The following is a 14,945-nucleotide window of genomic DNA, read 5'->3' as shown; positions in this document are numbered from 1 at the left end:
CATTTAAACTATAGGAAAATGATTTTCCTCACTTCCTGGGCGGACGTAAACTGCAGCGTAGATTCCACATTGTGGGGCAATTTTACAGAAATCTAATCGTTTATAGTTTGTGAAACATTACAATCACCGCGTATGTTTGATGTTTGCTTTTCAATATACTTTTAGCTCATTTTATGAAAAGGAAAAGTTTGCTTTTTATTTGTCATTAAAAATGTTGTGACACGTGGTGAAGTGAAATTTATACATTCTTTTATTTTCAGGTTTTTTTTCTGTGCAATTACTTTATTTGGAGATATATATATATATGTAAATGTATTTATTAAAAATCCATTGCCCCCACACGTTCTAATTAATTTTTTGAAATGCTTTTTCCCAAAAGCAAGTGTTAATGAAAGCCCGGCAAGTCCTATAAATCAGAACAACAAAAAGATATAGTACAACAACTGGTCCATCTAGGTTCCAGATTTATAACCCCAAATATTTCTCTAATACATTTCCCATGATACTCAGACAATCACAACTCTGGCTAGGAATCGTGGGAAGTATTGTTCAGAAATATCTGGTTGGCAGTGTGAGACATCATCGATCCATATGTAAAATAATGTTATGGTAGTAAATTTACCTTGAATGAAGTCTAACATATGTCCCTAGTAGATTGAGCCAGACCGATAAATCCAAGGTCGAACAATGTCATTTGTCTTTGTGTATTAGACACTTGACATCACGGATGGTGTGGAGGTCACTAAAAATGAAAAAACTGTGGTCACCGCTGTTATTGAAACTCCGCCCCAGAAAAACAAAGAAACCGCTAAGGAAAAGAAAGGATCAACGGAAAAAATAAGCAAGCAGGACAGCAGAGAGAGTCCAGAGGCTGCGGGCTCTGTGCAACTACAGTTGTCAGAGCCAGGTCTGGTGGTAAATGGCGCGGACACAGCCAAAGATGGCCAGCTGAAGAGGACAGAGAAGAGACAGTCTCTGGGGAGCTTCTTCAAAGCTATTGTAAGTTGAGTTTCATTCTCCTTAATTCCCAATTACTGAGGAGGGACAAGTAATGGAGATAAAAACTACCTTAGTTATCCCATGTCATCCATTTATGGGCAGAATGTGCCTAGAACAGGGATCTCAAACTCTAGTCCCCCAGATGTTGATGGCCTCCAACTCGTAAAATTTGTTGAGAGCTATAGATTGCCAGAGAATATTGGGAATTGTAGTTCAGCAACCTCTGGGGAGAGGTAGAGTTTTAGATGCCTGGCACTAAAAGATCGTATTGTATTTACATGGACCCCGCATAATGTTCCCAGTATCTCTTGTGATATGCGTAGTAATTCTCCTGGAACTGTTCTATAACCATGAGGTCCTATTGGTGTTTTCATGATGGGCTATTCTAATAGCTGTACCTCTACATCATTTGGACATCTTCCTCTTGGGCACTCTGTGTCTATATCTTAATAAGTTGGTCAATAATTGCAGATCATTCCCTGACATGGACAATTTAGCACTACCTGAGCTCTACAAGCCAATAGGATCGAGTGAGTAGAACTTTCCATCTTATCAAGTCTCTTGTGACAACCTGCACCACAGTGCTGAGAGCTCTATACTGTCTGGGAGATTAATTTGCTATTGGCAGCAGTTACATCAGCGGCAAGCAATTCCTTTTCCAAAGGCTTTGGGCCAGGTTAGGGTTGGATTGGGTTTAGGGTTAGAGGATACAGGCCTTTAAAATTTTGTGAACTGTTAACTCCTATGACTTGGAGTCAGGCAAAGTCAACTGTCCTCCTCAGTAGCTGTAATTCTCCAAAATCCTTAGTCCAACTTACAAGACCCTATTGTTTATGTAATGACACAGCAGAATTGTATGGGGGTCCACTTCTTCTAAAATTGGCACCCTTAGTAAGGCTCAAATGATGTGAGAGAGCTTGCAGTGCACACTGTTGCAAATGTTAAATGTTTATGGAGTGATTCAAGTTTTTGAACAGCAAAACTTTAGGGATTCTATAGTGCCAGGAAAACAAACCCATTTTCCTGGCACAATAAGCCCTTGCAGTGCATCCCCCCTTGCGTCCCCTTCGTGGGGTGCTGAAGGGGTTAAAAACCCTTCAGTCACTTATCTGTTATCCAGTGCAGTTGTCCCTCGGAGTTGAGTCAGGCTCTGCCCACAAACATCCCCCGCTGACGTCAGCTGGCGGTGGAGAGCTAATGCGCATGTGCGGCAATGGCCACACTCGCATTAGGATTAATATTCAATGCTTTACTGTGGGGAAAAAATCTGATGCTGGAGATCCTCATTCAGAGCGTGAGCATGTCCAGCGTCAGATAACGGACCAAAAGTCCCACTAGTGGCTGTCTGGTAGACTGCCACTAGAGGGGGTATTATCCCTCAGAGGTAATTATTGCAGTTTCTCAGAAACTGCAATAATTACCACTGGACATAGGACATTGCACCCAGACACCTTTAATGAGCTGAAGTGGTCTGTGTGCCTACAGTGTCTCTTTAGCAAAGATCCGATTGGTGAGAAAATGTTCCATTGAAAGCTTGCAGATACACCAAGTAAGATTCCTTTCGAATGGCAGGCGTTTATGGGTTAAATGTAATTAACAATCTGGTAAAGTTCCCCAAAATGTGACATAGGCCTAACAAACCAAATTACAAATGTCATGTTTAAAAGCTGCAATGTGTAGGGGTATCGGTGTACAATGGCACAGCATTTTTAGTAGCATACATCAGGTTTACAAAATAAATACAAATCTCCAAGGCCTTGTGACTGTGAAAAACACAACACAAATGTCAAACGTTGGTAGATATTGGTGGCTGAATCCTATCTGGAGAATAGATTGACAACTTGCAGGGCAGAAGCTTCTGCAAAGAGCTTCCCTTAGCTCCACTGATCTAAGCCATACCATGGTGGGTCATCTCATTGCCATCTGGGTCAATGACCGCCTCTATGCATAGACAAGCTGAGCTCAGTGCAGCGCCCTCTAGCTGCCGGGGAGGTGGCAAGAGGTCCCTAGCAGACCCCAGGTAAATTGTCAATCCATCATCAGACAGTTTGACTTTGAACCTTGGGAGAAGACTGTAATGATTGTGGTGGAGTGAATCTTTGAGTTTTATAAAATCAATAAATCTCCTTACTGTAAAGATATGTATGAATCGGGATCATAACTTGTTAGATTGTAAGCTCTGTGGGGCAGGAATGTCTGTCTCTATACTAAATGACGGTTCACAGTAACTCTATAGTATTAATTTTACACTTTCAGGGTAGATTCACTGAGCTCTGAATTGGAGTAAAGCTTTGCTTGGCCTTCGTTTCTCACATTTAAATTGGCTACAATTCAGAGTTTGGTGAATAAACCTCTCCATTCTTTGACCTTTTCTGCTCTGTGCCTTTTACCTCTTTTTTTTATTTTTCTATCATTTTCTCTCCACTCTTTCTACTAAGCTTGTAACACCCCCCCCCCCCCCTTCACCCCCTAACACACATGCGCACACTACTATTCATATCGGACCATTTACATCATACCATTTACATCAACCCATTGATATCGCACCATTTACATCGCACCCTTTACATCGTACTAATTGCCTGCTGTTCGCACTAGTGCAGAGCCAGAGAGATATTTAATTTGAAATTTAAGATATCTCGACGCTATCGATGAACGTCTAGCCATTCGATGGAAAAAAAACAAGTTTAAATGTTTTTCAAGAAACCTGCAACCTTGGAAAAAGGAATTCTTCATATTTTGCTTTAAATTGTAAAAGATAGTTGGATACCAATACTTGTTTTTGTTTAGGTGTATACAGTGTTTATTTTTACCTTTACTTCTATTTTTATTTATGATCACAAATCGCAAAATTTAGAAAAAATAATTGTGTTAGTGAAAACCCAGCTGCACAAATATTTATCAGCTGAATTAAAATCCTGAACATTTTTTCTGTTTAGCTGCATTTAATTTGTTTTTATCAATTCATTTCAGGGCCCAAAGAGAATGTGTGATGCTGAAGTGCAGACGGACCCTGTGTCCATCCTTCCTGCAGAGAAAGTCAAGTAAATATCAAGGCGACACGAGGAAGATGCGTGTGTGTGTGTGTAGACACAGCTCATGTATATTTCAGTTGTAATTTGTACAGAGATCATTCGACACATGTCACAGCGATGTAATATTCTAAGCTCTAATGTTGGATATCAGAAACTGACCCCTAAACGTAAGCTGTTCCAATTAACAGGACAAAATCAATCTCCCAGTAGTTCCATGCTTCCGACATATTGTGATTCATGTTTAAAAGATGGCTTTATGCAGGTAATATCTTTCCAACAAGCTAGATATGTGAAAAATGCATTTTGAAGGTTTGGCTTTAACGTATTTAATCACAGAATTTGCAGGTTTTTGGGTGAAATAAACTTTAATCAGGCTGAGTCTAGTTCAGAGGTAGGTACTCCATAGGGGCTGGACTCCATCATTATGGCTATGAGCATTATCTTAGATGGAGTCCTCAATATCTGGAGTTTTGCCGAAGGTTGCCAACCTCTGCCCTATTTATATCTATAGTCTGACGGCAGCAGAGAATTTGCCTCCCGCTTATAAAATCCCTCTCATTCCAAACATGACCTTCATCACTCGTTTTATTGTAACACATCGGGCACTGCTCACTTATTGGCACCTTGTGACCACCGTAATCATTTGCAATGTTTGGTCCAAAACAGTGAAGTGGAGGGGAAATAAAATCCAGGTCATCATAACTGTGTATTATTGTTACAAAAAGGTGATTTCCACAATCTCTAAAATGTTCCAGCCATGTTTGTCTGTAAATGTAGAATGTGCAAAATGGCAAGTGTTCCAGTTTGAGTTGGGTAATGACACAGATTAGGAGGAGCAGCGTTTAATGACCTTGAGGAATAACTAAGGAGTTAGTGGTGTGGGATTTACAAAGGAATTCAAATTGAGAAGCTGAAAACGAAACAAATTTGTCAAACACTATTTTTGTCTAAATCCAAATCCCCGGCTCACTTTCAGACCGCCCAACATTTGAAATAGACAAAGAGAAACACTTTAATTTTAGGGTGGGTGTGTGGTTGTTCTGAGAAATTTTGAATGACAAATTATGCAACTAAACAATGTATTTTATTTACACAGACTGATTTCTAAACACATGTATTGTGGTTTAAAGACGCATTACTGGGAGTGTTATTGCTGTGGAGCTCTGTTATACACTCAGACACAACAATATGGAGCTCCTAGAAAAGAGGGACATAAGGATAGAAAAGAAGGGACAGGAGGATTTGGACCCAAAATAGGGACTTTCCCTCCTAAATAGGGACACTTGGGGCGTATGCAATTCTTCAGTTAAGTAAATAATCTCCAGTGTCTCTCCAGACTTCACAAATACACTTAAGATTGCAAGAACATAGAAAAGTGCCTTAACTACAATTCTATTTAACTGTTTAGAGCTACAATACAAGGACAGCCAACATTTCATGTTCTTATGGGGGAGGGGGACAGTAACCCAAATTCCTTGTCGCACAGTAGGTGGTTATAGGTCCAGAAGGTACAATAACCCTTTGTTTCGCTTTGCTCAGATGCCACAATGATGGGAAACTTGTTTGTTGGAACCTGCATGTTATTGTAAGGTCAGATATGAATGAAATGAAGGTTAAATTAGCAGTTACTGCATTAAACTGTTCTACTTTGGTGAAATTAATAAATGATCTTATAGCAGCCTATAATTGATTTGCGAGTATATTCACATATATGTAAACATTTCCATAGGCCGACTTTTTCCCATGCAGAAAATACAAGCGATTTAGTTCTGTTTTCCTGCAGAGGGCGTGAGTAGAGGGGGGGCCATGCATTTCCCGTCTCTCTGCAGGAAGTTGTGGTAAGACATTGTAGGAAATGCAATTTAAATAAAAGCAGTATCCCCCGGCTACTTTAATGATGGGGTTCACATGTCCCAAGTACAGAAACGCTTCAAAATGCTCAGTTTAGGAGAAATGCATAAGGTGTTACTAGTCTCACAGTTTGAAGTTTGTAAGGGACATTCTTAGAAACCAACACTAGGGGGCGACATTATCACATGCTAATTCATTGCTGTATAACTGACAATATTCTCCTTTGACTATGAAATTAAATTAATAATGTATCTAATGAACGCTGTATTCGTAATTGTATCATCTAATGGAAACTAACAGGTCTTTCTAATAATCGTCACTTGGCCATCCTCTCCAATTCTAACAAAACATACATTTGAGAAATAATACGTCTGGTTTATCGATTTACTTTAATAAACATGTTCTGTCCTACAATTTATTGTATCTATAGAATTAAAGTGTTCTTGGTGTACAGAGATTACATAAATAAATTAATTCTATTGCTGTATGTCATTTTTTTCCTTTTATATTTTAAACGAACGTTGACTGCAGGTTTATGCGATGTGACTTACTCCACCAACGAACAATCGCTGCATGTCTGGTTTGGGATAAAATACACTAAAATAGATTTTAAAAAATGTTTAGTAAATACAAGTAGTCCATTAAAGTGAACGGTAATCCACAAAACATCTAGAGGACATAAAACTGCCATCTATTCATTGAACTACTGAGACGCCATGACATGTATAGCTTTTAGGATATGCCTGAAGTTTTCTTTTTTCCCCTCCAAATGGCTGCCGAAATCTAAGCCAATGTTGGGCTCATCCAAATACTGGATGTGCTACCTCATAATTGACTAAAACAACCAGGTACGTGTAGAAAGCCAGTGTCCAATAATACACAAAATCCTTAGGGCTTATCTACAAATCTTGTTAATAGTGACAGCTACCGAGAGTCGATAACCTGTGTAACGGCTACAAATCACCAGATTTACAACCTTTTCCCTAAATTGTTGTAGCCTATCGCCAGTCACGTGTGTCACTATAGATTCTAGTCACGGCATGTTAGCAGCTTGCTGGTAAAGCACAGAAACGCACACCCAAGCGCGTGAACATCGCCGTGAGTGGAGAGTAGTGGTAGACAAGTAGCGGCTAGACGGTAAAATTAGCAGCCGGGTTGGAACGAGACGTTACATTTCCAATGGATGGATAGGAATTTGGCTGTCAAACTCTTTACCCCAGGCCAGGGGCTGCTGGTAATTTTTTTTGGGTTAGTGGCAGTCAGTAATGAGGAGCGACAGGGTTAGAAACCAGTCAGAAAGCAGTCACTAAGTAGTGGTTAGCATCTCCCATGGAAAATAACGGGAGTCATTGGCCGCTATATACTTACTTAGTGACTGTTTTTCAGTAAGAGCTGATGCCGCTACTCGCCATTAGTATTGACGGCCATTTTAGCGAGTAGCGGATGGCCAGTAACAGGAGTGACAAAGCTGCAAGTGATCTTAGTTTCTACCTTGAAGGACAACAGTCACCTCAAAGCAATGTTTTAATATAATGATCCTTTCAGCAAGTACAAATGACGTCTATGTAAATATGGGAAAAACTCATGCCTACCTTTAGTCCATGACAGGATGCGTTAGCCATTACATGGACCTCGGGTCGCGACCATTAGTCTCTATGGGTTTCCCGGCTTCGCTCCCAGAAACAAGAAAGACCATAGAGACTAACTGTCTGTAACTGTGGCGTTACTTTTGAAATGCATTTGATTTCTCACTTCAGAAACCACTATCACATTATTTACTAAAAATGAGAATTCAAAGGGAATTTAAAGTTAAAGTCCAAAATTGCAGAAATGTAACTATTCTTTAAGTCAGCTATGCTCAAATTTCCGATACTTTGCCCTAAAATCTGAAATTCGCTTTGAATTCTCAGTTTAGTGAATAACTCTGTTGGTAGACTTGGCTGCTATTTCAAATTCTCCGGTATGTGGGGAAACCCTCCGCCATATTTTTGGTTTCTAGCTGGTGAAAGAATTGGGTGATAACGACTGGCACCATAACCACAACAACAAGTTGTAGCACTTACGGTGCATATTGCGCAAATTTAATGTAGTTTTTTGGTGTCTAATTAGTAAAGCAGGACTTTTTCTGATCCAGGTTTTTTTCAGTTTCTTTTAGTTCTGCACAACCCCTCCTTTAGCTGTTATTCCCTCATTCGGTGTAGATTTATACGTGTATATATGGTCTATAAAATGTAAGCGAGCGATACACTAGGTTTGGTAAGGTTGGAAAGATAATTGAAGATTTGATTGAAAGCCGAGAATAATGCAGAGTGTTTGTAAGCGGCTGATAGGCACAATGCACTGTATCCCTAAATATGAGACAGGATAGGAAGACTTTGCTAATCCATCAAGCTCCTAATCATGTGAAAGATTGTAGAATCTGCAGAAGGATCATAAATAACGTCTGCCTGGACTCCGAGCTGAGCCAGATGTTATTACTCTCAAAGAAATGAGTGGATCATGTTTAATGACAATTCCGGAGAACGGAACGATCACTTAATTCATCAACATTCTAAGATCTTCATCAGCGTTTGTCATCTGGGTTCCGTACTCAAATAATATATCTTGCCATTACAAGAAAACAGGGCTGGCAAAGGGTTATGGGTGTTGTAGTTCTACATTATCTGGGGAGGTTCTCCGTTTTTGTGACCTAAGTTCTACAGAGACACAACTGAAACAACAATCAATATCCATCTTCCTTTATCCCAGAATACACGCTCTAGGACCAAAAGGTTATTTTGCTTGGTGTGGTCTCTCTGTAGCAGCTGTGGACATTGTAAAATAAGCAGATCTCCTGCCCAGTTTGTGTCTCTTTAAATGTGTCATTTCATTCATTTTAAACATTCTATTGTCATGTCAGCTGTCTACTGAATATTGGGCTCAGAGTTCCATGTCAGGCAGCCTCGGGTTAATGTCCCAAAGCACAAAACTAAAACAAAATAAAGTATAATTCTATAACTATGTAGATTGGATCAGACCTGAGGAAGAGAGGACAATTCTTGAAAGTTTGACTTTTAATTAATATGTTAGTCCAATAAAAAGATATCACTGCTAATTGCAATACACTGGGATTTTGTTATTTTATCTATATATAAATACATAAAGATATATGTTAAGTGTATAAAATATATTAACATACGGTCTTGGCAGGAAGAATCCATTATTTTAGAGTTTTTCCCTAAACAGGTTGTAGTTTCTTTGAAATTCCAATCTATTCACAAGATACACATGAGATAAATGGGGACTTGACTTCTGCACGGTGACAAGTTTAAGTTCAGCTGAATCCTATTTTCTCCATTTTTGGGACAGTTTCTGAATGTACAGGATGATACTATGTATCCGGTTGACGTATCCAACTGAACTCCGATGGGTAGAATCAAATGGTTATGAAACGCAGTGCAGGGATATCTTGCAAATACAGGGGCTGGACTCCGGACCACTGCTGGAAAGGAACTACCGTCTTAAGGGGACCACCGCTGTAAGGAAGCTATCGCTGTAAGCAAATCACAAATGTTTCTTTAATTGTTAATGCATGTAAAAGTCTTAAAGGGACACTCCAGGCACCCAGACCACTTCTGCCCATTGGAGTGGTCTGGGTGCCAACTCCCACTACCCTTAACCCTGCAAGTGTAATTATTGCAGTTTTTTTTAAACTGCAATAATTACCTTGCAGGGTTAAGTCCTCCCCTAGTGGCTGTCTATTAGACAGCCACTAGAGGGAACTTCCTGGGTTCTAGCACAGGTTTTCTGTGCTAGAGCGTCGCTGGACATCCTCACGCTGTGTGAGGACCTCCAGCGTCGCTCTATTCCCCATAGGGAAGCATTGAAATTCATTTTCAATGCTTTCCTATGGGGTGTGCTAATGCGCATGCGCGGCATTGCCGCGCATGCGCATTAGGTCTCCTCGGCCGGCGGGCGAGATCAGTCCCGCCCACCGGCCGACGTAAGCAGAAGGAGGAGCGGTGGGGGAGGAGGAAGCAGCGACGTGGGACATATCGCTGCCTCTGGTAAGTCACTGAAGGGGTTTTCACCCCTTCAGCAACTGGGGATTGGGGGGTGGGAGTGAGAGGGACCCTCCAGTGCCAGGAAAACGGATCGTTTTCCTGGCACTGGAGTTTCCCTTTAAAACACACACAGTCTCAGTTTCTTCAAAATATCATTAAACACATTTTTTTTTTTTTTTAGGAAAGCATATCAATTAAATTGTTAATAGATTTCCCTCGCCGCACCTTGGTTACCCACCCTGCTTCCTCTCCTGCAACTGTGTCATCCAATAAGCTAACTGTGTCTGACAACACTGTCACCAAGGGACGGTACATGTCTCCCCAACCACCACCTCTATCTAAAATAGCTATATTCACCTTATTTTACCCCTCCAGTATGTGCCTTTCAGCTTAGTGCCCTTCCCAGCAGCCCCAGGAGCAGGTTACAGAGGCACGGTGAGCCTGAACGGGAGCTACTACCAATCACTCTTGAATTTTTGCTCAGATCGCGGACTAGATGCAGTCTGGTAAAAACTTCTCATGATCACTCTCTGACCCAGAGTCAAATAGCAAAGCGCTTTTTGGAGGGGAGATAGAGGAGGTGGTGAGGCATCCAACGGTACCCAGGAATTGGGGGCGCTCCATGTACCTGCCAAAAGCGGCATTGTTTTAGGTGACCAGGGCTATGGAGCTCTGCACCTGATCGGAGGACTGCTATGGCCTGGTCAGATCTTTACTTCCAGCTAACTCGGGTCAGCCTCATCTGATCCAAGCTTTTTTTGGGCAGAGTGTACGCTCAGAAGAGAGATTTCCAGGGACACCATTTGCTTGGGGATGTGGGCTTGGGAACACCATGTTTAATGTGAAATTGTTAACGGACGCCGAAATGTCTGACTGCTAATTCAATTACCTGCTCAGGTAGAGACACCTGGGTGCCAGGTATGTTGCAATCTCGTTTTTTTCTAGAGCACTCCTTTTGAGGACCCAGTTATAAAAGGATGTAACTTTCTCAACAAAACCAGTTCTACTTCACCCTACACTAAGTCTCGGCTAGTGCATGGGTTGAATATGCCTAATAGTTACAATCCTCTCCTTTAATCATTGAGGGAAAAGGAGTCCTTGCCGGCGATACTTGGGTCCCTTGCGATCAGGCTGCCACACTAACCCTTCAATGTAAACTATTTCAGGAACCTTCTTTACCCATACATGAAATACCCTTACCTCCTGTGTCACTATACCTAAGGACCACAGAGGGGAGACAATTTGGAGTATCAACATCCAGACACTGATGTGATATGCTGTTAGTCTGAGCCAGCTTACATAAGTGGCTCGTGACCATGTGAGCTTAACCAGTTGCAGACCTCACATTTGTTTATTTGCTACGTTATTACCCTATATATGGTGTATTCTTGTTTTCAGATTTTCAAGAGTGCTGGTTTTTCTATGTGCTAAAAAGGGTAAAGTTGTATTGAGTGCTCTCACCTTTCACATTTGCTGTTACATTGTACTATTTTATATGTGAATAAGTGGAGCACCGTAATTTTTAAACCTTTTAACCTGAATTCTCTTTTATTCACTAGGAATCCTGAAATATAAATACAGAGCGTTGAACGTTCACTTATGATCCGATTACAGCACTTTATAGAGTATTTGTACCTACACCAGGAGAGTACAAGAACAAAAGTGTAGGCAGTGCATCTCATACAGAAAACATCAAGCCGTATTATTACCGGAACTAACTGAACTAAATGGCATGGATTGGATGCTTCTCAGATATGGACGAGACAATGTAACTGCAAATATAGCATTGCATGTCTATAGCGGCTTCGGCTCAATTAATCACGATAAGGCCAAGCTCTACAGCATCCAATACCTTGAGGAGTGAAATCCCTGTATATAAGCACACAGTATCCCTCACACTATCTCCTGCCAGGGTCCACCATATATAAATGAAGGTCCAATTTAATTAATAATAAGAATTATACATAGTGAAATACAAAAAAAAAGTAATGGAATGAGACAAAACATGCGTTTTGGTAGATAAAAACGGCACCTTTGTCAGGGTAATAAAATGTGACAGTCAACACCTCCCCCCCCCCCCCCAAAAAAAAAACCCAAAAAACACCAAAATGGTCATTACTACTTAGCAAAGCAACATCAGTATTTGTTATATTCCCATATCTAAAGATAATTTGTTGCTTGTTTCCCCCCCAACTTCCAAAAAAGGGAATGTGTTAAAACAAATCCCTTCTACCTTGGTGAAGATTTCGCTCTCTAAAATTGTTCATATACAACTTATATATATAGAAGGCGTATGCCTGAAGTTGTGGGAGGGATTTTACGCCTATTTAAACCCAGCAAACCCCCTTACTCACCTGTCTTCGACGATTTCGGAAATTCCTCTTCCGGGTAGCGCAGACCTTCTGACGTCATTTCCGCCTCGACACGAGTACACGTTCCTCGGCGTTTCAGCTAGTTTCCAATCGTGAGTATTTTTTCGGCAAACACAGTTCGGATTTCGCATAGACACGTTTACTTTCTCGCTTCGGGGAATCTCTATGTCGAGTGAAATTACGTGTTCGTAGCATTTAAAAACGATGTTGTGAACTGCAGCTCCGTTGAAGTTATGTTTTGTTACCTACCAGGGACTGATTATTATGCGTTTTACAAGTTATGGCTTGGGCACAGAGTGCAAGGCACAACGATCGCATAGCACCTTACTGACGCTTAACAAACCATGCAACACCTATAACCATAGGGTACAGGGATTCACGCAACACAGGAGCGGCGCCCCACCTTTCGTACTCACTAGAAATGACGAGACCACAACCCCGACTGTCCTAGAGCGGAACCTTAACTAACACAGGTCTTCCACGACCGACTTCTATGCACTACGACCACGCACACATGACCGACACTAAATCACATCATCCAGCCTCAGCGCTATCCACGCACTCACCATGGTACTGAACCCCTTCCCCATGGCAATCAACTGAACCACTAGTCCTCACCTTCATTTATTTAAACCATTTAATTAAACCATGCTATATTTAAATAATTGTTAGCATCTTATAACATAAAATGTCCTGTCAACCTTTATGCCATACCGAATTTTATATTCCTCAAATGGTCAGTCTTACACTGGCATTGTATGTTACCACATTCTTCGCATAAAAAAAAAAAAAAAATGAAATGTGTTCTTGAAAACATAAAATATTTTGCTAGAAATCTACATCTCACATTTCAAATAACCCAGGATGTATAGATTCCAATTGAACAGTTAGACCTGGGGAATGTGGACTTCACACTTCCATCGTATATCTGGAAACTTTACAATTTTCTTTTTCCCTTTTCATGATGGCAGGGGAATTCGTCAAGTATACGGTTGCTGTGTCTCTTAAAGCTACATACCTATTTAGTGTTAGTCGGTCTTTTTCGTTTTAATTGCCGGACATAAGGGAATAATTGGGCATCGACATACGTTGCTACACTTACGTAGTGTTCCCGTTTCAGTCTGGTTAGTAAAATTCCTTTCTAAAAATGACGTGAGTATGGGGCTAGGTCTCATTCATTACCGCTGTTCAAGTACCTGGTTTTGTGCATTACATGATAGGTACAACTAGCACTCGTACATGGTTGTTCATCTAGTACACTTTTCATTATTTCTTAAAGCTTCCTTAACCAGTTAATGTTCAGTCTATTTCATGGTATACTTCTTTACGACATTTCCGTCCGAATAAATAGAACGGCTAGTATGTAGGTATTCTGCATAATAAATCCCAATGGCTACATGGCCAGCGATTTCACTCGATACGTGTATCCGTTTCTCTCTCTCTCTCGTTATAACGATGTTTCACTTCATCCGAAAGTTCGGCGTTTTTATATTAGTTGGGCGTTTCCTCTCCCTAAGCTGTATCACAGAAACATCAGGTCATTGCTGTTCGCGTAAAAAAAAAAAAAAATGAAACTCGTTTTACATTACAAACCAGGGCCACGATATGGCACCATGGGCCCCGAGGGCCATACATACGATTCATACACACATTCTTGTTCATACGTCCCAACCATCTGGACCCCGACATGCTCACAGGGCACTCCAGTTTCGGTCCAGCTGTATGATCCTAACTCATTACCACCCGCGTTTCGTTCCGTGGCATGTCCTCTTTCACGTACTGACCTTCCCTCTTAGTTAGCAACGGCTGGCTGTCAGGTTCCTAGGTGTCCACTAGTTGTCATTCCCCCTGGCTTCTTTGCCATAGGTTAGTTGTCCCACAAGGCCAACACCCATCCTCATACTTGGAGGTACTTTGCCCCTCGGGCCAAATCATAGTTAGTCGCCTCGCATTGTGGCATAGAGAGGGCCTCATCTGTCACTCCCATTCTATCTTATGTTTAACTTTCACCGAGAGGCCGACACCCCGTCACACCGTTCAGTGGCCACACTGCCCCCTCGCGCCAACGCATAGATAGAGCCTCTCAAGCCGCTTGCCAAATAGCAGGGCCTCACCTGTCACCAACCTAGAGTAATCGTTTTGCCGCATCGCGGCACTAGCTAGTCAGCCAGCCCACACTCACTCACACTCACGCTCGCACCCCTAGTGCGCTGGGGGGTCGGCACACTACAGACCCGTCACGCATAATCATTATGTTTTGGATCATATAACCGACGCAGGTATTCCTGGCACTTTATTTCCCGCTTTGGTTTTGGTTGTGAGTTACATACTCTTAGAGTAATGCGAACAGTATGTCAGGACTATCATACTAGGCTAATCCTGTGCTTTCAATACGTTATCTCTTCCGGGCTATGGGTTTGCTGGTTACTGAGACATGACAGTTCAGGGATACCAATTTATATATTACCCCGACCTGTCACTCGCTGGTGATCCTCACATGCCGCGTACGCTACGGGCCCAGGCCAAGCTAGTAGAAACCATGACCGGCGGTCCCTCCAATCAACTTGTTTCAGGCATTTCTTACATATATTCAGCTAAGTATGTACGTGGGGTCTCACATTGCCTTTCGCGTTGCACGTTGTACA

General features: G+C 41.5%; 1 protein-coding gene across 1 annotated transcript in view; it reads left to right on the top strand.

The window, feature by feature from the left end:
- BCAS1 (brain enriched myelin associated protein 1) overlaps nt 1–6,372 on the top strand; it is an 89,906-nt gene extending 83,534 nt beyond the window's left edge. Inside the window, exons 27-28 of the mRNA XM_063459701.1 lie at nt 712–999; nt 3,973–6,372. Coding sequence (XP_063315771.1) covers nt 712–999; nt 3,973–4,047 — 363 coding nt within the window. The 3' untranslated portion in view covers nt 4,048–6,372. The remainder of the gene's footprint in view (nt 1–711; nt 1,000–3,972) is intronic.
- The last annotated feature ends 8,573 nt before the right edge of the window (nt 6,373–14,945 follow it).

Source organism: Pelobates fuscus, chromosome 6, assembly GCF_036172605.1.
Source record: "Pelobates fuscus isolate aPelFus1 chromosome 6, aPelFus1.pri, whole genome shotgun sequence".
NCBI lineage: Eukaryota > Metazoa > Chordata > Amphibia > Anura > Pelobatidae > Pelobates > Pelobates fuscus.
Note: the sequence above shows the minus strand (reverse complement) of the source record. Positions and strands in the feature narration are given on the sequence as shown.